Below are 22924 nucleotides of genomic sequence, written 5' to 3'. Positions count from 1 at the left end.
TGGGAGGCCAAGGCGGACAGATCACTTGAGCCCAGGAGTTCAACATCAGCCTGGGCAACATGGCAAGACCCCATCTCTACAAAAAAAAATTTCACAGAAATTAGCCAGGTGCGGTGGTGTGTGCCTGTAGTCCCAGCTACTTGGGAGGCTGAGCAGGAGAATCACTTGAGCCCAGGAGGTTAAGGCTGCCATGAGCCATAATCAGCCAACAGAATGAGACCCTGACTCAAGGAAGGAAAAAAAAAACAGAAAACATAATAATAAACGAACTATCACAAGTCAGTGTGGTGCTAGATTAACTGATTAACAGAAGAAGAAATTCATTGAAAGTTAAACTGTTGTTTCACTGGCACATAAAATTAATCCTTGTTAGATTGAAAAATTAAATACTAAATTGAAACATGAAAGAACTAGAAGAAAACAGTATTGTTTTCAAGAAGTATTTATGGGCTACTCTGGGCATACTGCCTATGGGGTAACCCTGCTTCCACAAGGAGCAGTAGTAAAAATAAATTAAAATAAAATTTAAAAAAATATTTGTGGATTCTGATTAGAAAAAAAAAAAATTCAGTCTCACTAATTACACACAAACACCAGAGAAATCAAAATAAAACAGTTACCATTTTTTCACCTGTTGAGGTAGTAGTTATACTACCACTACACAGCAGAATATTTTGCTCCCCTGAACAGTTGTTATAAAGACTGTATAGTGGCTGGGCGCGATGGCTCACACCTTTAATCCCAGCACTTTGGAAGACCAAGGTGGATGGATCACCTGAGGTCAGGAGTTCAAGACCAACCTGGCCATCATAGTGAAACCCTGTCTGTACTAAAAAATACAAAAATTAGCTGGGCATGGTGGCACACTCCGTTAATCCCAGCTGCTCAGGAGGCTGAGGCACAAGAATTGCTTGAACCCAGAGGCAAGCCAAGATTGTGCCACTGCACTCCAGCCTGGGTGACAGAGCAAGACTCTATCAAACAAAAGAAGGAGAAAAAAAGGATGATGCAAAATATGTATTTTTATGTATTCTCAAATTCAACTATGTAAAACTTGTTTGGTAAAGACTCTGCCAGGTGCCTGTAATCCCAGCACTTTCAGAGGCCAAGACAGGCAGATCACTTGAGTTCAGGAGTTCGAGACCAGCCTGGCCAACATGGTGAAACACTGTCTCTACCGAAAAATACAAAAATTAGCCAGGCATGGTGGCATGCATCTGTAGTCCCAGCTACTTGAGAAGCCGAGATGAGAGAATTGCTTGAGCCCAGGAGGCAGAGGTTGCAGTGAGCTGAGATCTCGCCACTGCCCTCCAGCCTGGGCATCAGAGTGAGACCCTGTCTCAAAAAAATAAAAAGAAAAAAGAAAAGACTAGAAGGAAATATATCAACATTACAGTTGTAATAAAAGTATTGACTTTTTTTTTCTCTATTTTCTAGATACTAGATGATGCTGTATTTTACTAGTTAAAAGTGATTTTAACTAATGCAGCTGTTGATTATATTTAACGAGAGTAATATTGGAGAAACAACTTTTGGTTTTGTTTAAAACCTGGTACTCAAATCAAATTGAACCCTGTATGTAGTTTAGAAAAGTATTTTAGAACTTTGGTTACGAAATATATACCTCTGCTCTTAGTTCCGTGGCTAACACATCATAAGTCCCCAACACAGGTTTGCTAATAATGGCTGTTAACTTTCATGCTCTCTTAGTGTGTGCTAAGCACTGTGCCAAGTGCTTTCATCTGCGTTGCCTTCATTTAACCCTCACACCACCTTAGGAACTGAAGGTACTTTATACAGATGCTCCTGGCATCAGTCAGGAAACAACGGGGATACCTCATTCACTTAGCTATGCACTGCCTCGCCTTCAGGGCCATACAGGAGCCCCTTAAAGTGAAGCCCAGGTAAAGGAGATGTCCATGGTCACATGGCTATTAAATGCAGGAGTTGAAGTTTGAACTACATCTGCCTTCCCCAGAGCCTGTGTTGCTAAGTGCTGTGCTAGCCTTCCTGTATCCTTGTACAGTAGATGTAGGCCCATGTCAGTGTTCTCGTTTTGTCTTGGGGAGTTGGGTGGGAAATGAATTTGTTCCTAGATGAGTAAAGAAAAAAAAAATTGGTTTTCATTAAGAGTTCTGATCTTTAGTCCAACTTACTACATTTTAATTAATGTGTCTCTTGTTTTTAAAAATATTCCTCTATTTAGAGTAAAATGGGAAATTATGGTATCTTTTTATTGCAAATCTTTTAAATATTATTAAAAATTTGAGGTATTTTGCCGGGTGCGGTGGCTCATGCCTGTAATCCCAGCACTTTGGGAGGCCGAGGCGGGCAGATCACGAGGTCAGGAGTTCAAGACCAGCCTGACCAACATGGTGAAACCCCGTCTCTACTAAAAATACAAAAAATTAGCCAGGCGTGGTGGTGCGCACCTGTAATCCCAGCTACTCGAGAGGCTGAGGCAGGAGAATCACTTGAATCCGGGAGATGGAGGTTGCAGTGAGCCGAGATCATGCCACTGCACTCCAACCTGGGCGACAAAATGAGACTCCGTCTCCAAAAAAAAAAAAAATTTGGCCGGGCGCGGTGGCTCAAGCCTGTAATCCCAGCACTTTGGGAGGCCGAGACGGGCGGATCACGAGCTCAGGAGATCGAGACCATCCTGGCTAACACGGGCGAAACCCCGTCTCTACTAAAAAAAATACAAAAAAACTAGCTGGGCGAGGTAGCGGGCGCCTGTAGTCCCAGCTACTCGGGAGGCTGAGGCAGGAGAATGGCGTAAACCCGGGAGGCGGAGCTTGCAGTGAGCTGAGATCAGGCCACTGCACTCCAGCCTGGGCGACAGAGCGAGACTCCGTCTCAAAAAAAAAAAAATTTGAGGTATTTCTAAATTTCATATACATTTCTAAATTTCATATACATTTCTAAATTTTTATTTAAATGATAAAGTTGCATATTTGTATTTAGTTATAAATATTTTTATTTATCTTTGTAGTATTGTAGTACTACACAGATTGCTATCTAAAAAAATTTTCTTTTTAGATGAAAAGAGGCTTGATTAGTACTCCTCCATCAGATATGCTTCCTACAACAGAAGGCGGAAAGTCAAATGCCTGGTTGCGGCAAAAAAATGCTGGCATCTATGTTCGTCCTCGACTCTTCTCTCCCTATGTGGAAGAAGCAAAGGTAATGAAAACCATTTGAAGATAGTAGACTACTTTATTACAAACCATATGCACAAAGTGATTCATTGTAGTATTACTTAAATATTTGGAAATAGCCTATATTTTCAACAATAGGGAAAATGAAAGTAAGTTCTAGTTTGACTACTCAACAGAATAGTTTTCTGAAATGTTTAATTTTAATTATGCATGTTTTTAAAACTTAGGTTATGTTAAAATGCATTTTATATTTTTCTCATTTTAGTTGCCTTGCAAATTGTTAACTTAATTGCCTTGCAAATTGTTACCACTTGCTGAAAATGGTTGTCACTATTTTGTGATCTTGAGGATGGGGGAAATGTTCTGAAAGAAGATTGCCCACTCTTTGACTTCCTTTGTAAATTAAAGGAATGCCACGACCTCTTGTAACATATTTCTGTAATAGCTGACCGTTGGGAATTATGTTTAGTTTTAGAATAAATGCACAAAGTAAGAAAAAAATTCAGGCCTTTTAAGTAACTAGTTGGCATTATGTATATTGTAACATGAAAAACTGTCTGAGAAAATATGATAATGTGAAAATGAAACATCTAATTTTTATTAGATGTTCAGCCATAAGAACTTTCAGGTGTCCATCCTGGGCAACATGGTAAAACCCCATCTCTACCAAACACTAAAAGGAAAAATTTAGCCAGTTGTGGTGGTGTGCACCCTGATTTCTGCTACGCAGGAGGCTCATTTCGGAGAATCACCTGAGCCTGGGAGGCAAAGGCTGCACAGTGAGCTGTGATTAGGCCACTGCACTCCAACCTGGGCGACAGAGTAAGAACCAGTCTTCAAAAAAAAAAACAAAACTGAGTGGCCTTTTGAGGAACTGATAGTCTTTGAAAGTAAGAAATCACTATTAAGCTTTCTGAAATAAATTTAACAGACCAAACAGTGTGTATACTCAATGAGTATACAATCAAGTTGCCTCATAATGTTTCTCATTTTTAGACCAGGTATGGTGGCTTACACCTGTAATCTCAGCACTTTGGGAGGCTGAAGCAGGAAGATCACTTGAGTCCAGGAGTTCAAAACCAGCCTGGGCAACCTAGTGAGACCCTGTCTCTACAAAAAATAAAAATAAATAAATAAAAATTAGCCAGGTGTGGTGGTGTGCTGTTGGGGTCCCAGCTACTCAAGAGACTTGAAGTGGGAGGGTTTCTTGAGCCTGGGAGGTCAGGACTGCAATGAGCCATAATGGCGCCACTGCACTCCAGCCCAGGCAACATTTTTCTTTTTCTTCAAAAAAGAAAAATTGGTTTGTTTATAGGTCTCTTCAATTGATTATCAACCTTTTTTTTTTTTTTTTTTTTTTTTTTTTTTTTTTTTAAAGACGGAGTTTCACTCTTGTCACCCAGGCTGGAGTGCAGTGGTGAGATCTCGGCTTACTTCATCCTTCTCCTCCCAAGTTCAAGCAGTTCTCCTGCCTCAGCCTCTTGAGTAGCTGGGATGATAGGCACCCGCCACCAAATCCGGCTAATTTTTACATGTTTCGTGGAGATGGAGTTTCACCTTGTTGGCCAGACTGGTCTTGAACTCCTGACCTCAAGTGATCTACCCACCTGAGCCTCCCAAAGTGCTGGGATTACAAGCGTGAGTCACCACGCCTGGCCCTGATTATCAATCTTCAGTATTTGTATTTCGAGCACTTTGTTGGCTTTGTTATTTAGCGCATGTATACATTGTTTTCTTTATTATAATATTATGTGTAATTTATTTCTGATTAATTTTATATCCTTCCTTCACATTTCAAATACTTCTGATTAAAAGCAGACTTTTCAAAAGATGGTTATATCTTTTCAAAGATGCTGCTGAAAGAGTCGTTAAAAGTTAAAGATGTAGGGGAACTTTGTTTCACCACTAATATTAACATTTATAAAATAGAAATAAATTAATTCCCTTTTTATTTGATGAAAGTAATAACCTTCCTTCAAATGTGATTTAACAGAGGGAGGTTGACTGGTTTTGTTAACACCGAATGATTATTTCAGTCAGTGCTGGATGAGATGATGGTGGAACAAACGGATCTTGTACGCTTGCGAATGGTTAGGATGTCCAATGTGCCAGACACGCTCTACATGGTCAATAATGCCGTGCCTCAGTGTTGTCACATGATCAGCCACCAGCAGATCAGCAGCAACCAGTCAAGCCCTCCTTCAGTTGTAGCCAACGAAATTCCAGGTAAGGCAGTATATTGGGTGTTTATATTTAAATGAATAATCTTATTATTTTTTGAAATTGCTGATGTTTGAACCCCTCTGTATATGCTAATTCTCTCCACATTTCAATACCCTTTATGCCTTGTTCACCTTAAAGAATAAATACTTTTAAGCCAAAACTTTTGCTTTATATTTTGTTTTGTATTACTAAGTGTATAGAGTTTGTCAGTTTACCCTTGAGTTTCTCAGCCTTGGTCTTACTGACATGTGCGGCTGGATTATTCTGTTAATGGAGAGCTGTCCTGTGCTTTGTAGGGTGGTCAGCTGCATCCCTGGCCTGTACTCACTAAATGCTAGGAGCACATATGTGCATGCATGCACACCTCTGCGAAAACCTTTTGGAAACATTTTTATGTTTCTAGACATTGCCAGTTGTGCCTTGTGGGACAAAGTCACCCATTTTGAGAACCACTGGTTTAGAGGAATTAAGTTTGTGGGGTTTTTTTGTTTTTTTTTTTTTTATCACTATAGGGTATTTCTCAGGTTATAAGACCCTTTGGGAGGGTTAAATGCACTATTATACCTTTGAGTCTGTGGCCTTTCTAGCCTATTATACCTTTGAGTCTGTGGCCTTCCAAAATGTGATCACTGTGGGTTTCCTAGAGATCCAATTTCCCAAGCTCTGCTCTGGGAAGTTTACTGTAGCACAGGTTTATGTCTTATGACTTTAGGGGAATTGGCCATCAATCAGAGTATAACTGTCAAGTCCAAAAACGTTTGAGCATCAATAAATGTTTACTTTAACCAAAGAAGTCTAAAAAAAGCAACAGTGATCTGGTGGTCAGGAACTTGTAACTCTTGCTAACTGTCATTGCAAGATTCAAAATAAAAACCAGCACACTATCACAATATTTATTTCTGCTTATAGCTGTCTATTGTAATTAAAGATGCATAAAAGACATAGTGACAGAACTTTTAATTGAATACATGTATTTTTTTCTGGGGCTAATGACTTTCTTCAGTTGTTACCTTATCAAATTTGGCCACTGCATATTTACTTGAAATATACATTAGTTAAAAGCATGAAGAGAACTATTTCTTTAGCTGATTTATGCAGATTTTGAAGCTTTGCTAATTAGCCTGGCTTTTTAGGCTTGAGTTACTGCAGTTGAAAATCAGCATAATTTAATCTTAGAACTTAATCTCAAAAGTCTAGACATTCTCAAGTAAATATGCTCAGAAAAATAAGGCTTGTCTCTCTATTGTTTAGCTAATGAGATATGGCCCTGTTCTGGTAGCATCCTGGCTGTGCTTACTTCCCTGCCTGCCACATTCGTGAAAGGATAGATAGCTTGTTGCAGAGGATTAGGGGGCTCATATACTGGCTCTGTTACTTTGTATGACTTTGGACATGGTATTAATATTTTCTTTCCTGAACATTAATTTCCTCATCCATGAATTGGGGCTCATACCTCCTTTCTAGAATTGTGAGGATTTAATGAAGCACCATGAATAATATGCACAGGAGTTTGCCTGGCACAAAGTAAGCACTCAGTAAATGCTAGTTCCTTTTATCCCTAAAAAAATAACAATCACTGCTCTAGTCAGTTTCTCTCATAAATATTCATAGACTCCATCCCCTCTCCAGCCCTACAGCTACAGCCCTAGTTCAGGTTTCTTTTTTTTTTTTTTTTTTTTTTTTTGAGACGGAGTCTCGCTCTGTAGCCCGGGCTGGAGTGCAGTGGCCGGACCTCAGCTCACTGCAAGCTCCACCTCCCAGGTTTACGCCATTCTCCTGCCTCAGCCTCCGGAGTAGCTGGGACTACAGGTGCCCGCCACCTCGCCCGGCTAGTTTTTTGTATTTTTTAGTAGAGACGGGGTTAGCCAGGATGGTCTCGATCTCCTGACCTCGTGATCCACCCGTCTCGGCCTCCCAAAGTGCTGGGATTACAGGCTTGAGCCACCGCGCCCGGCCCCTAGTTCAGGTTTCTAACCAGTGTTCCCACCTCTCATCTTACTCAAAATTCTGTCTTTTACGCCGGCTGGTCAGCTGGCATACTTTTTTCAGAAAGGGCCAGATAGTAAATACTTCAGGCTCTGTAAGCCATACAGTCTGTTGCCTCTGTCTACTCACCTCCCATACAACAGCCATAGACAGTACCTAAATGAATGGGTAAGTTACATTCCAGTAAAACTTTATTTACAAAGGCAGACAGCAAGCTTGATTTAGCCTTCCAGTCACAGCATGCCTGCTCATTTTACATTAACATCAGAGTGCACTTGTTCACAGCTCTGATCCTGTCATCTTCCTGCAAAAGTGACTGCCTGTTGTGCACAGGGTACAGTTTAAATTCTTTATCCATGATCTGCCAGTGGCCATCTTTCTGCCTCCTCTCTTCACACTCTTCCTGCTTATAGCTCTGAACCCTGAGTTCTGCTGGCCATGCCAACCACTTCTGCCAGGCTGTCTCAGCATGTTTTACACACACCCAGTCCTTCTGCTCAGAAAGCTTTTTTTGCCCATCTGGTTTCCCTTCATTCTTCAAGAATCTGCTCTGTGTACACCTTGACGTCTTTCTTGTCTGTCCCCAATTTGGCTGCTGTGCCCCTTCCTCCCAGTCTCTCAGTGTCCTTTACATATTTCTCTCCAGGAGCATTTATGACCTTATATTGTATTTGTTTACTTCTGGTTTAGTTCATATCACTAAGCCAGAAACTTTTGAGAAGAGGAATCATGTGTTTCATTCTGTACACCCTAATAACCAAGTCCAATCCCTGGTGCATAGTCAGGACTCAAAAAATTATTTGAATAATAGAATGAATATATTTAAAGACTTCTGAAATATCCTGAGATTCAGATGAGAATGCATGCAAGTAAAAATGTATTTGAACTGTAAACTAAAATAATACAACTCAGGCTGTTCAGTATGATCAAGAGCCTTTTGAGCATAGTGAAATTTTAAAACCTTGAAAACTAATTAGAGATATATAAATGAGTATGTCCCCAGGAAATTAAAATACTATCTAAAAAACGTATAAGATTCTGGTATGAAATACATGCTTTTTTCCCTTGGGCTCACGGGATCATCTTTTGTGTAGCTCAGGAATTTTGCTTGCCCACTGTTTTTCTCCTTCCAGTTCCTCGTCTCCTCATTATGAAAGACATGGTCAGACGACTGCAGGAACTGCGGCACACGGAGCAGGTGCAGAGGGCCTACGCCCTGAACTGTGGGGAAGGCGCCACCGTCAGCTATGAAATTCAGATTCGAGTGCTAAGAGAGTTTGGTCTTGCAGATGCTGCTGCAGAGCTGTTGCAGGTAGGAAATGACATTAAACTGTTTAAAATAGGGAGCCTCAATCACCAGACAGACAGTATTGTAGACATCCTGACGAGTCCTTGGCTTATTTCATTTTCTTTGTATGTGCCTTTTCACTGCCTTTGGTGTCTTTGATAACCTGCAAGTCCCTCCTAGTGAGAGGCAGCATCATGGAGTGGACTGAGCAGAGGCCTAGAATGAGAACTGGGTTTAGATCCCGGCTCTGCTGCTGATTAGTTGGTTAACTTGGAATGAGTTACTTAACCACCCTGGGCATCAACAGCTCTTTACCTGTAACATAAATTGTTATGAAGATCCAGAGTGCTATTGTACAGCAGCTATATTTCTGGTATGTAGCAAGCATACAAGTGGTGACTGCTAAAAAATTCCATAGTGTGCATGCCCAAACAGAGATGGCATGGAAGTAGAAAATTCTGAACTTTCACTGCTCTCTCTTTGTTTGGTCACTAGGTTTGAGGTTTGGTCTACTACCACACTTACCTTCCACATGCCTACTTTCATTTCTCTTTTCCATCTTATAAGAAATTTCTTGCATGAGGGTTCAAACCCAAGGATGAGAATCAAACAATAAGTGCTTACCAGAAAAAAAGAAAAAACTTATTTCTAGTAATTATTAGGTACAAAAGCAATAGCACTGGTTTTACAGTTAAGGTAAAATTTGTAAACTAGTCTGATCACAGCCACTGAATCAGAGCCTTAAATAAAACTTAATTTCATCTGTTCAGGTGATTCATTTTCTTGCTACAAACTCCAAACCCCTTTAATCCATACCCTTTAAAAGGGCAGGATGTGGTCAGGCGCAGTGGTTCACGCCTATAATCCCAACTGAAAGGGGCCTGCCCCTCCACACCTGTGGGCGTTTCTCTCGTCAGGTGGGAGGAGAGACTGAGTTCTCACGGTATTTATTGATCATTATCTTTACCATCTCAGAAAGGGGGATGTGGCAGGACAATAGGGTAATAGTGAGGAGAGGGTCAGCAGGAAAACATGTGAACAAATGTCTCTGCGTCATAAATAAGGTTAAGAAAGGGTGCTGTGCTTTGCTGCGCACTTACATAAGCATCTTGGTGCATTAACGAGCAGTACTGCCACCAGCATGTCTCACCTCCAGCCCTAAGGCGGGTTTTCTTCTATCTCAGTAAATAGAACATTCAATCGGGTTTTACACTGAGACATTCCATTGCCCAGGGACCAGCAGGAGACAGATGCCTTCCTCTTATCTCAACCGCAAAGAGGCCTTCCTCTTTTACTAATCCTCCTCAGCACAGACCCTTTACGGGTGTCAGGCTGGGGCTGGGGGATGGTCAGGTCTTTCCCCTTTCCCTTCCCACGAGGCCATATCTCAGACTATCACATGGGGTGAAACCCTGGACGATACCTGGCTTTCCTAGGCAGAGGTCCCTGCAGCCTTCCCAGTGTTTGTGTCCCTGGGTACTTGAGATTAGAGAATGGTGATGACTTTTAACAAGCATACTGCCTTCAAGCACTTGTTTAACAAAGCATATCCTGCATAGCCATTAAACCTTGAGTAAACATGGCACATGTCTCTGCAAGCACAGGGTTGGGGGTAGGGTTACAGATTAACAGCATCTCAAGGCAGGAGAATTTTTCTTAGTACAGAACAAAATGGAGTCTCTTATGTCTACTTCTTTCTACATAGACACAGTAACAGTCTGATCTCTCTTTCCTTTCCCCACACCAACTCTTTGGGATGCCAAGATGGGCGGATCACTTGAAGTCAGGAGTTCGAGACCAGCCTGGCCAACATGGTGAAACCCCATATCTACTAAAAATGCAAACATTAGCCAGGTGTTGTGGCGTGGGCCTGTAGTCCCAGCCTCGGGAGGCTGAGGCAAGAGAATCGCTTGAACCTGGGAGGCAGAGTTTGCTGTGAGCCAAGATTGCACCACTGCACTCCAGTCTGGGTGACAGAGCAAGCCCACGTCTCAAAAACAAACAAACAAAAAAGGATAGGCTGGACACAATGGCTATAATCCCAGCACTTTGGGAGGCCCAGGCGGGCGAATCGCTTGAGCTCAAGAGTTTAAAGACTAGCCTGGGCTATACAGCAAAACCCTATCTCTACAAAAAATACAATACATTACCCAGGCATAGTGGTATGCGCAGTAGTCCCGGTTCCTTGGGAGGATTAGGTGGGAGGATCACTTGAGCCCAAAAGGTCAGGGCTGCAGTGAGCCATGATTGCACCCCTGCACTCCAGCCTGGGCGACAGAATGAGACCCTGTCTCAAAAAAATAAGTGAGTGAATGAATGAATGACCCTGTCTCGAAAAAATAAGTGATTGAATGAATGAATGAATGAACGAACGAACGAACGAACGAACGAACGAACGAACGAACGAATAAACATGGCATAGGGTTCTTCAGCAAGTCAGCAAACCATTTTTAGGTTCTTTTTCTTCTTTTTTCCCCTGCTGTCCTAATTTTCTACTGAACATTTTTAGGTTCTTGTTTAGGTTGTTGATTTTCATTTTTTGCTACAGTTTTTCTCCTTAAAATATATAGTCTGGTTTTCTACTCATTCCTTTTCCCTTTGCCATTCTGAATTGTGTCTGAATTTGATATCTTAAATTGCATGACATATTCTTTTATGTTTACCAAAATACTGGTCAAACTTAGTCATGTATAATGGGTAACGAATAGTATTTTGTAGTTTTTATTTCAGACAGAGAAGGCATAGATGTTTTGTCAGAAAGTTTCTAGAACATCCTCAGTTGTATTCCTTTCTTCCTTTGGCATTTAATGTTAATCTCTTAGCAAAGACATATTAGAGTTTGGTTTTATTACCGGTTTTTGCATTATCACATAATCTGAGATGAGTGACCTGCTTGTGGAGCATTCGATCAAGCAGCTTTCTTTCATGGCTGTGTCCTAGGCTGCACTCTGTGCCTTTGTGCTATAACTAAGGTGATTTTTTTTCTTGGGCTTCTGGCCTAGAAAAATAAATTATGCCTTTTATTCTTGCTGACTGTGGTTTTCTTAAGTACCTCACTTAATTCTCTCAGCCTATAAATTTCTATTTATGAAATCTGCTAATAAATGTCCATTTTTGTTTTTTGTTTTTTGTTTTTTTAATCTTTCTTAGAATCCTCACAAATTCTTTCCTGATGAACGTTTTGGGGATGAAAGTCCACTCTTGACAATGAGGCAACCTGGGAGATGTCGCGTAAACAGCACCCCTCCTGCAGAAACCATGTTTACAGATCTGGACTCTTTTGTGGCCTTCCATCCACCCTTGCCCCCTCCACCACCTCCCTACCACCCCCCAGCTACCCCAATCCATAACCAACTCAAAGCAGGCTGGAAACAAAGACCTCCCAGTCAGCACCCTTCACGTTCATTTTCTTATCCCTGTAATCATTCGCTGTTCCACTCCAGAACAGCTCCTAAAGCTGGCCCTCCCCCAGTCTACTTGCCGAGTGTGAAAGCTGCACCACCTGATTGTACCAGCACTGCAGGACTGGGCAGACAGACGGTGGCTGCTGCTGCCGCCACCACCACCTCAACAGCAACAGCAGCAGCAGCGGCAGCAGCAGGAGCAGCATCTGAGAAGCAAGTGGTAAGTCAGCACTTCAGTAACTTGCTTCATATTCGGTTTATGGACTCTTAGAAGCAATTTTCTTGGCCCCAAGAGGCCCACTGGGACTCAGCAGTGCCCAGAAGTATTGCTGACAAATGGCAGGCATAGACTTGAGGGGTATGGAAAAGAGGGAAAAACGCCAGTGTACTTGAATGAGAAAAGACAGGAGGAGAGAGACCAAGAGGTGTGTATGGAGGAGTTGAGTATCTTCTTATCTGTTTGCTCATTTGGCAGGATTAGGAAGGAATGGGGTTACTGAGCAGCATAAAGGAATATACCAGTTTCATGTTCTGTTCAAGCACAGGTCTACAATTTGTCCCTAACTTCTACTATTCTGTAAAATCCACTATTCTACCACATGCTTTAATGGGACAAGAAGCAAGAGCTACTTATACCTACTTAAGTACAGTATACCATCAGGAATAATGTGGCAAAAACTCCCCATTCAGAAGATGAGCAGAAAATGAGGCCTCAGGCGTGCCTCTGCCTCTGAAGCTCATCAGCAGAGCCCCCACTTCACTCAGAATCGTAGTAGCCAGGGCTAGTGGCTAGTAAATTGATAGAGGATTCTTTGCTTGATTTTACCCTGTATTAGAGGTTTTATATAATACACTTGAAAAACATAGTGATTTTTCTTTTCTTTTTTTTTTTTTTTTTTTTTTTTTTGGCCAGGTGCCATGACTCACACCTGTAATCCCAACACTTCAGGAGGCTGAAGTGGGAGGATCACTTGAGCCCAGAGGTTCAGAACCAGCCTAGGAAACATAGTGAGACCCTGACTCTACCAAATAAACAGATAAATTAGCTAGATGTGGTAGCACATGCCTGCAGCCCCAGCTACTCATGGAGCTGAGGTGGGACGATCACTTGAGCCTGGGAGGTTGTTGAGGCTGCAGTGAGCTATGGTCACACCACTGTCCTGCAGCCTGGATAACAGAGTGAGACTGTCTCAAAAAAAAAAAAAAAAAAAAAAAAAGGTTTTTAAGTCTTCCTACTTAGTCACGTGCTATCAGTAGCAAGTTAGAAGAAAAGATTCACCTGTTAGTTCAGGGAAACTTCATTAAAATATGGCTTATTGGAAGCTTGAGTCAAATTATGATCCTTTCTCAACTTTTTAACATAACCTCAAGATTTTATTTTTTATTTTTATTTTATTTATTTATTTATTTATTTATTTATTGAGACGAATTCTCACTCTGTTGCCCAGGCTGGAGTGCAGTGGTGCGATCTCGGCTCACTGCAAGCTCCGCCTCCCAGGTTCAAGTGATCCTCCTGAGTGGCTGGGATTATAGGCGTGCACCACCACACCCAGCTAATTTTTGTATTTTTAGTAGAGACAGGGTTTCACCATGTTGGTCAGGCTGGTCTCGAACTCCTGACTTCATGATCTGCCCACCTTGGCCTCCGAAAGTGCTGAGATTACAGGCATGAGTCACTGTGCCCGGCCAACCTCAAGATTTTATTATCTTCACCGTGAAACAAAAGATGATGCTTACAACTGGATCAGTTGTCCCTTTGTCTTATCTTCCCCTGGTTCAACATGCTTGCATCTCTTAATAGCCAGCATCCTCTTAGATCTGCAGTTGAGCTCAGTGCACTGAAGTTTCAGCACAATCTTTGTAGTTTTAGCCTTTTTCTGGAAAATCAGCCTAGTCTGCCCACCATAGTCACTCTGCTTCCTGTCATGCCGCTTTGCCTGGGCATACAGAGAATCCTTGCCCTTCCTCTACCATGTCACTTTGTGGGATTGGTGTGTGCCACACTGTGACAGAAAGTCCGATGGGTTTCAGGAAGGTTCACCACGTTTGCCGGAGAACTGTTAGCACAGAAAGCCTTTCTCAGCTTCTTAGACCTCTCTACCTCCCCTCTCTGCTTCCCCCGTCCCAGAATGTCAAAGGCTGGCCATGTTTGGTAAGCCAGATTCCTGTCCTGTTGGCCCAGGCCCTCAGTTCTACAATTACAAAATTCTACTACTTTATATTTTAAATAAAACTCCCTTTAAAGGTAATTTATTTGTATGTTCATTACAGTCTTAACTGTAATAATGAAAAATTGTAAACAACCTAAATGTCCAATAGTAGCAGAATGATTAAATTAAGTCATGGTTCATTGATGCAGTAGAACGTGACATACTAACTTAAAATGGTGATCTCAAAGATTTAGTGACAGATTATATATGTACTAAATTTCATTAAAATTAATATACATGCAAAGGAGAAAAAAAGACCTCAAAATGCTAACAGTGGTATCTCTGTTCAAAAGGTTGGAGTGATTTTTTTTGCCTTTATAGCTTTCTATATTTTTATAATTCTTAAAAATTCAGCCAGGAGCGGTGGCTCACATCTGTAATCGCAGCACTTTAAGACGCCAAGGCGAGCAGATCACGAGGTCAGAAGATCGAGACCATCCTGGCTAACACGGTGAAACCCGTGTCCACTAAAAATACAAAAAATGAGCTGGGCATGGTGGCATGCACCTGTAATCCCAGCTACTCAGGAGGCTGAGGCAGGAGAATCGCTTGAACCCGGGAGGTGGAGGTTGCAGTGAGCTGAGATCGTACCACTGCACTCCAGCCTGGGCGACAGAGTGAGATTCCATCTCAAAAAAAAAAAAAAAAAAAAATCAGTATGTGTTACTTTTATAATTGGGAAACAAAATCAGTGAACATCATTTTTACAGAGGATGGGTCCTTTTTTTTAACCCTCCCACCATTTTTGTCTCTGTCTGCAGCGAACACAACCTGTGCTGAACGATCTGATGCCCGACATCGCAGTGGGTGTGTCCACACTGTCACTCAAGGACAGGAGGCTTCCAGAGCTTGCTGTAGACACAGAATTAAGCCAGTCAGTTTCTGAAGCAGGACCAGGGCCTCCCCAGCATCTGTCATGTATTTCACAGAGACATACACACACTTCTCGGAAAAAACACACACTAGAGCAAAAAACAGACTCCAGAGAAAATCCACAGGAATATCCGGATTTCTATGACTTCTCAAATGCTGCTTGCAGACCTTCTACTCCTGCTCCCAGCAGACGCACCCCTTCCCCTTCGCAAGGTGGATATTTTGGTCCCGATTTGTACAGCCACAATAAGGCATCACCAAGTGGCTTAAAGTCAGCCTACCTACCTGGCCAGACGTCTCCTAAAAAACAGGAAGAAGCTAGGAGAGAATATCCACTTTCCCCTGATGGGCATCTACACAGACAAAAGAATGAGCCAATACACCTGGACGTCGTTGAGCAACCTCCCCAGCGGTCAGACTTTCCTTTGGCAGCCCCAGAAAATGCTAGTACCGGTCCAGCCCATGTCAGGGGACGAACCGCAGTAGAAACTGACTTGACTTTTGGGCTGACTTCTAACAGACCTTCACTTTCTGCGTGTAGCTCTGAAGCTCCCGAAGAGAGATCCAGTAGAAGACTGGCAGACAGTGAATCCCTGGGCCATGGAGCTCAGAGAAATACAGATTTGGAAAGGGAAGATTCCATAAGCAGAGGAAGGAGGTCACCAAGCAAGCCGGACTTCCTCTACAAAAAGTCTGCCCTCTGAGAGCAACCTCCAAGTCGTCTGTGCCTGAGATGTGAAACATCCCATTTTATGATGTAACCCAACAACTTACAGACCAGTTTATCAATGCCAGCTGATAACTCCGTTTCATATGATTTTGTTGTAGTTTTTGTGTATATATGTGTTTATTAGACACAGCATGCTAAGAAGGTTTGTTTTTTTTTTTTAAATGTTGCATCTGTCTGATTTGTGTTTGAACAATTATGTCGGGAAGCATTTTTAAGAACAAGCAGGCTGGCACTTTTTATTTCTCTTTACAAATGATGGAATTTTTTTGCACTTGTACATTTATTTTCTCTGTATTGATTTTATATCAGTATGTTAAACTTTATTGCCACATTTAAAGGACTGTATTTTCATACTTTTTTGCATTTTACCTTTCATCTACCAATCCATGTGCATTGGATTGCACACTAAGATGTATTTTCTTACGGAATAGTTGTGTTTATTTTTTAATTATAGAAATTCCAAAGAACAGCACGTCAGAATGCTCCTCTCTTTTCAGTAATTGTTTCAGTTCCGAGATCTTCCCGCTCAGCCTCCATAAATCTAATGTCCTTTTTTTTAATAAGTCCTAGGAGCTGGGCTTCATTCCTCCAGCGGGAGTCCAGTCAGGGTCCTGAAGTCTGCTGGTTCAGGAAAGAACAGGAAGGAGAAAAGCCTTCTGTGCCCAGGCTAAAGCTGTTATATTTCCAGTGTGGATGCAGTCAGAATCCCTGCACATTCTGGTCATAAGGATTAGAGTCACCAAATGAGGCTCCAAGGAGATCGCATCCCTTGGAATTAGAAAGCAGTGGAGACCGTGCACAGTGACTCACACCTGTGATCGGCACTTTGGGAGGCCGAGGCGGGCAGATCACTGGAGCTCAGGAGTTCAAGACCAGCCTGGGCAACATGGCGAAACTCCATTTCCATAAAAAAAAAAAAAAAAAAAAAAAAAAAAAAAAACACTAGCCAGGCATGGTGGTGCACGCCTGTAGTCCCAACTACTTGGGGGGCTGAGGTGGGAGGATCGCTTGAGCCTGGGAGGTTGAAGACTGCAGTGAGCCAAGATTGCACCACTGTGCTCCTGCCTGGGCAACAATGAGACCCTGTCTCCAAAAAAAGAAAAAAAAAAAAAAAGGCAGTGGAAATAGAGAAGTAACTTAAAGGGCACACTGACAGAATTTCTGGTTCTGAGCGTCAACTCTCCAGCTGCGATGGGGGAACTGACTGCTTGCTGCCTTTAATTGTCTTACTCTCTATGGGAAGAAAACAAAAGGGCTTCAGTCTCATGGATGTTATTTGGTGTTTGTAAACGTATGTTTTCTTTTCAACGATTTTCAAAGTATGTCTAAATTTTGGTGTTGGGTAATGCGTAATGCTTTCTCACCAACAGAAAAAAGGAAAAAAAAATGTTTTCAGTTAAACACTACATGTCCTACTTGAACTCCACGGGGACGCTGGTTTGGCATTTACTAAACCACTGAGCACATGGGGTCTTTCCGGATCCTCTCCCTTGGAAGGGCAATGTGTGAGCTAAGGACTGTTTTTTTCTTACTCTCCAATGTAAATATATTAGTATTTGAGTTTTTAAATCACTTCAACATTATTTGAGCATTTACTTTGTATTTTTACAAACACATAAACACACAGCCGTAGCACTTAGAAGAAAAGAGGCTTTCCAAACATTCCTTCTTCTGCAGGATATTTGGGAGCCTTTTTTCTGTGTATGTATATATATAAAAAACCATGAATCACTCACACTCACTCGAAAACTATGCAGGGCTAGGAAGCCTCTACGAGCTACCGGATAAATGAATTACATGCACTTTGAAGTAAATAGGTTTTCTATTGGGTGTCAACAACTCTGATTTCTCCCAAAACTATAGTTTCTCTTACGGTCTTTTCCTCCTTTACCCTGTGGATATACACTCAGGAATAATCTGACATTTTAGAAAAACCCGAACAGTAGATAGTCTCCAAGATGGGAAACATGTCGTGTGTCTGCACACACCGGCAAACTGCCGCCGCTCGTTCTGCTGCCTGACTGGTTAGCTGCTGTGCGGGTGCACTCGGTGACGCTGCTGGTGCAAGCTCCCGAGCTCCCAGAGTTAACACTAATCTGCAGGTCGGCTGTGCATCGCGTTCGAGGCTCCTTTTTTAACGAGAAAAACATAGGCCTCTGTTCTCATTTGTAAGAAATTTGACTCATAATAGAAGACGGTGTCTTTTGAAGCCCAGCCTCTGCCTGTCTTCAGAAACAAAAGCGAATGCCATCATATTCCTTGATGTGTGTTTCTACCACATATGTATGTTGACATGTTCATGTACTGCGCCGGTACCGCAAGTAAAACTCAGTAGACCTAATTTGGATGGGGAGAAAAAACTCATCCCTGACCCTTTTTTTTTTTTCTCCAAATGTTAGACCAGAGATATTGATCCCACACATTCATTTTTTTGAAAATTTATGAACTATTCTCTCATGTCCCTGAAATATAATTATAAAAGTAAATGGCCACTATTCCTAAGATTATTTAGTTTATAAAGTTTGCTTTTAATCATACAGCAGCTTACCTGGCTAAAACTATGTGTATAAAGGGAAAACTTGCTTTAATCTGTGGGATTGCGGACTGGTGTGACTTGCAGAAGGTTAACAGGTATGGGTTTTGTGTGTGTTAGATGAGGTGTTAGTGGACTTTTAATGTATCTTGTGAAATATGGTTACTAGGGTAAGTTGAAGAGCTACGTGCCTCTGGCTTTTGAACCCATCTATTAAATCTTTTTTAATGCTGTACTAAGATAAATGTGAAGTCTAAGTAAGGTTGCTCTCAGAAAAAAGCATATATATGTATAAAATAAAATTTAGGCCATGGGAACTGGCATTTTACTTGGTGTAGGAATTTAGTGAGAACCAAATCACAAAAATACCAGATCTCCTTTTGAGATTGTGGACAATCAGGCCGTTTGGACAATCACCACTTCCAGTGCCCGCTGTGTGTTGAGGTTAGAGAACTACCGTTTACATGCCAGAGCCAAGAGGGGACATTCAAGTTTCTTAAAGATGCTGTTAGTCTTTTTTCTTATGTTATTGTTTTAGTTTTGTGATTTTTATGAATAATTTTAAGTTCAGAGTCAACCCGTGGCTCCTAAGGAAAAAAACAGCAGCATGAAAGGCAAAAAGTATTTGAAACATAGTTGTTTAAGTTTTCCACGCCCGTTCTCACATGCCCCCTTCAGCTTTATTTCTGGGAACATGTCCCTAGACCTCAGCTAGCCTGACACTGCAATAACCCGTTAGGCTTTGAGACTTTTCAGTGAATTCTTGACATTTCAGTCTTCTTATAGAATTCTTTATGAAGCCTTACCTAATTCTTGTTTTTGCTTCCTCAGAAACTTTATTATACCTGCCATCCTTCATTGGATTTTTGTTTTGGTTTGTTGTTGCCATTCTAGCAATGAGCTTAGTCCTTGTATATCTGCATTAAGGTGCCGATGCAGAAGGCAAATTGGAAGCACGCGCCAGCGGCAGTGGGGCTTAAAGCCGACCTCCATGCATCATTCTCTAGAGTTGAAAGGACTGACATTTCTCAGTAACTACCCGGCAAAATATATATTTTCATAATGCTGAATTTAGAAAAAAAAATGTTTCATGAAACACTTGTAAGATACTTATTTTGAAATTAATTATAAGGCATTCATATTTTTAGGACTGAATTCAAAGGGAAATGCTTCTTTGACTTTTTTTCATTGTTCGGTTGACTTTCAGCTTTCTGGAGTGACTATTAAAGCAGCAGTGATGGGTGCTATTCCTGGTTCTGCGGTAGTTTACTTTGTCTACTAAGTGATTTACTTTCAAACCTCATTACAGATAATCTTACTAAAAGACTTAACATGCACACTGCTAAAAGGTGTTTTACTGTTTTCCATTAACGCTGTTGTATGAACAATATTTGGTGACATGTCTTTTTGTCCTGTAGATTGTCATATCTGTTATGTAGTTATCCTATTGGCAAGTCCTTTGATTTTTTTTTTTTCCTCTAGAAAATCCTCAGACTGTCAATCTTCCGTATTCTGAATATTATAATGCTGTGGCCATTTCTATAGAAAGATTACTTGCAAGTGTGTGTCTTGAAAATAACCTCTTGTATTTGTGTGTTTATGTGAGTTCTGTCTAAGAGGTCAGATAAGCTCTGGAAGCTTCATCATCTGTACCTACACGTGACTGTATCTGGGTTACATGGGCAGGCGGTACCAAGTCCTGCTCTTTGATGGGGTGGCTGAGAGAGAAAGGTTCCTGAACTCTCCTTGCTGTGTACGCACCACATCTGTACTTCAGAGCGGTGGAAAACCATCTACAACACTGCATTTCTTGTGGTTGTGCTGTTACTGGTATAAAGTCAAGTGCCTTCAATGCTAAAGGCTCAGAAATTTTTCTTAAACTGATTTCATGTCCTATGCAAGTGTTTTCTACAACCTGCATAACCAGTACTTTGTAAAACTTGTTTACGCTTCAATTGTACATAGTGATTTTTAAAGAAATATATAGTATTTTTATTTAGGTACCTCCAAACTTGAATTCGTCTGTGTGAAGCATTGTAAAATGATACATTTCTCTTTTGAGTACCATTACAGTTGTACAGAGGTTTTCACTGCTTCTATTTTTCTACTGTTACTGATAAGCATGTAACACTGACTTTATCCTACATATAGTTGGCATTTCAAATAAATGGCTTGTATAGAATCTGCTGAGTTGGATACAGTCTGTTTTAGCACTAGTGCAGCATATAGTCTTCCATTATAGATGTCATTGCACCCCTGGAGGGTAGAATTGGGAGGTTTTCTAGGTTGATTTTCTCTCTGTTTCTAGGATTTCAATCATTCAAGGCATTTTATTATCATCATCATCATCATTGTTTTCTTGGAAATCACACATTTTATTCTGAATTACCAGTTTCATTATTTTCTATTATTTCATTGAGATATTTCTGAGAAATTTTATTTTACAAATTTGAGTGAAAAGTTCCTCTCACAGGGGTCTGCAGGATTGCAGGAAGCTCAGCATGGCGCCCATGTGAACCAGGCACCTGGATGTGTCCTGCTCTTCAGAGCCCTTCGAGGGTCAGAGACCTGGCCTAGATTCTGAGCTTTGCTTTTGCTTTCACACCCAGGCTTAGTAATATTTTCCAATTTCAAAAGGAAATGAGATCATGATCTAGAGTCTAGGATTCTCAAAAAAAAAAAAAAACATGCAAAATGGAAAGTTTTCTAATTTCTCTTTTTTTAAATGGCTATAAAAGAGCTCTTATTTTTTATTTTTCAGACAATGTCTCGCTCTGTCACCCAGGCTGGAGTACAGTGGTGTGATCACGGCTCACTACAGCCTCGATTTCCCAGGCTCAAATGATCCTCCCACCTCAGCCTCCTGAGTAGCTGGGGCTACAGTCAGTGTTACACCACTATGCCTGGCTAATTTCTAAAATTTTTTGTAGAGATGGGGTCTCACTACATTGCCTAGGATGGTCTCAAACTCCTGGGCTCAAGTGATGCTCCCACTTCAGCCTCCCTAAATGTTGGGATTATAGGCATGAGCCACTGCAACCGGCAAGCTCTTACTTTAAAATGTTTTTTATCGTTTCAGTGCTAAATTCTGTCCTAGCATCTCAGTCTTCATGCCTCACTAACAAGTTATTGCTTTATAGTTTGTAACCATCTTAGGTTTAACAGAAGGATATAAAGATACAATCTAAGGTTTCTGTGGGTGAGCTGCTTAAATCTAAACAAGAGAATTGAATAAATCAGCGTTCATTTCTGCACTTGTGGATTATTCCTGGAAAAATGAACTCGGGCTAGCTTCCTGAGCCACTTTAGGCTTTACCTCTCCTCAATCCATTAGGGAATACTTCTTGAGTCCACTCCTCCTGGAGTCTGGGAATATGGAGTGGCAGACCAAACAGACGGGATCCCCAGTCTCAGAAACTTCCACCTCTAGCTGGAAATGACTTTTGTCCTAAAAACAAAACAAGGCCGGGTGCAGTGGCTCAAGCCTGTAATCCCAGCACTTTGGGAGGCTGAGGCAGGTGCATCGTGAGGTCAGGAGATCGAGACCAACAAGGTGAAACCCCGTCTCTACTAAAAATAGAAAAATTAGCTAGGCATGGTGATGCGTGCCTGTAATCCCAACTACTCGGGAGGCTGAGGCAGGAGAATCGCTTGAACCCGGGAGGCGGAGGTTGCCGTGGGCCAAGATCACACCACTGCACTCCAGCCTGGCAACAGAGCGAGACTCCGTCTCAAAACAAACAAAAAATACAAGGCAGTTATCACAGCTAAGGGGAAGACCAGCTTGAAATGGCCCAGGAATGAATGAACAGGAGGAGAAATGCTGGAAGCAGCACTAAACACTTAATGTAATTTTTTTTAATCCCTCATTGAGTTAGGAACTCTTTCCTTTGCTCCTCTGTGAATTAAGTACTATTATTTGTGCCATTTTACAAAAGAGAAAAGCCCGGAGATACTGAGCACCTTGTCCAAGCCAGAAAGTTGGCAGAGCTTGGGCTCAAACCCGGGCAGTCTGGCTCTAGAACCCTAGTCCTCAGCCATTGTGGTGTTCTGCGCACCAGGAAGTCTGGTGGTCTGGGCAGGGGGGAGTCTAATGTGCAAAAGGTGGAAGCGGCTTCAAGGATGGCAATCATTTTTTCATCCTGTCAGTTTTTCCGAACGTCGCTAGATGCTGAGACAGCAAAGTCGTGAACAAAACAGTCACAGTCCCACTCAAAACATTTTTGAGTTTCCAAGAAGAAAAGACATTGAACTATAGAGGTAAGGCTCAATGTCTCACTGGTCCCAGGGGTGGGAAGGCTTCGTATGGGAGTGACCTTGAAGGTGCAGGTGAAGGAAGAGACAGAGCAACAGGGCGAGGATTTGGGAGGGAGGGCTCCATGGAGAGACAGAGCCTGGACAGAGCGCAGGGGAGTGAGAGGGGGTGTGGGACCCTCCTAGGGCAGGGTGAGGCTTCCAAACGGCAACTCTGAAAGCTACTAGGGCATCGTACGCTGCGGCGTGGTTGAAAAGAAGC

The 22924-nt window shown here is 41.8% G+C and overlaps 1 protein-coding gene across 3 annotated transcripts in view; it reads left to right on the top strand.

The window, feature by feature from the left end:
• The window catches only part of BTBD7 (BTB domain containing 7), a 106666-nt gene extending 86076 nt beyond the window's left edge, over positions 1-20590 (top strand). For 2 of the 3 annotated variants that reach the window (XM_073998137.1, XM_073998136.1), the window contains 5 exons: positions 3043-3186; positions 5198-5387; positions 8504-8682; positions 11809-12282; positions 15034-16345. In XM_073998137.1, the coding sequence (XP_073854238.1) occupies positions 3043-3186; positions 5198-5387; positions 8504-8682; positions 11809-12282; positions 15034-15849 (1803 nt within the window). In that variant the 3' untranslated portion in view covers positions 15850-16345. Of the gene's footprint in view, positions 1-3042; positions 3187-5197; positions 5388-8503; positions 8683-11808; positions 12283-15033 lie in introns of all 3 variants that reach the window. The other variant, XM_005562066.4, reaches the window with a different exon arrangement.
• Positions 20591-22924: the final 2334 nt, after the last annotated feature.

The sequence above is a fragment of the Macaca fascicularis genome, chromosome 7, assembly GCF_037993035.2.
Source record: "Macaca fascicularis isolate 582-1 chromosome 7, T2T-MFA8v1.1".
Taxonomy (NCBI): Eukaryota; Metazoa; Chordata; class Mammalia; order Primates; family Cercopithecidae; genus Macaca; species Macaca fascicularis.
The sequence above is the reverse complement of the archived record's forward strand: the minus strand, read 5'-3'. Positions and strand labels throughout refer to the sequence as shown.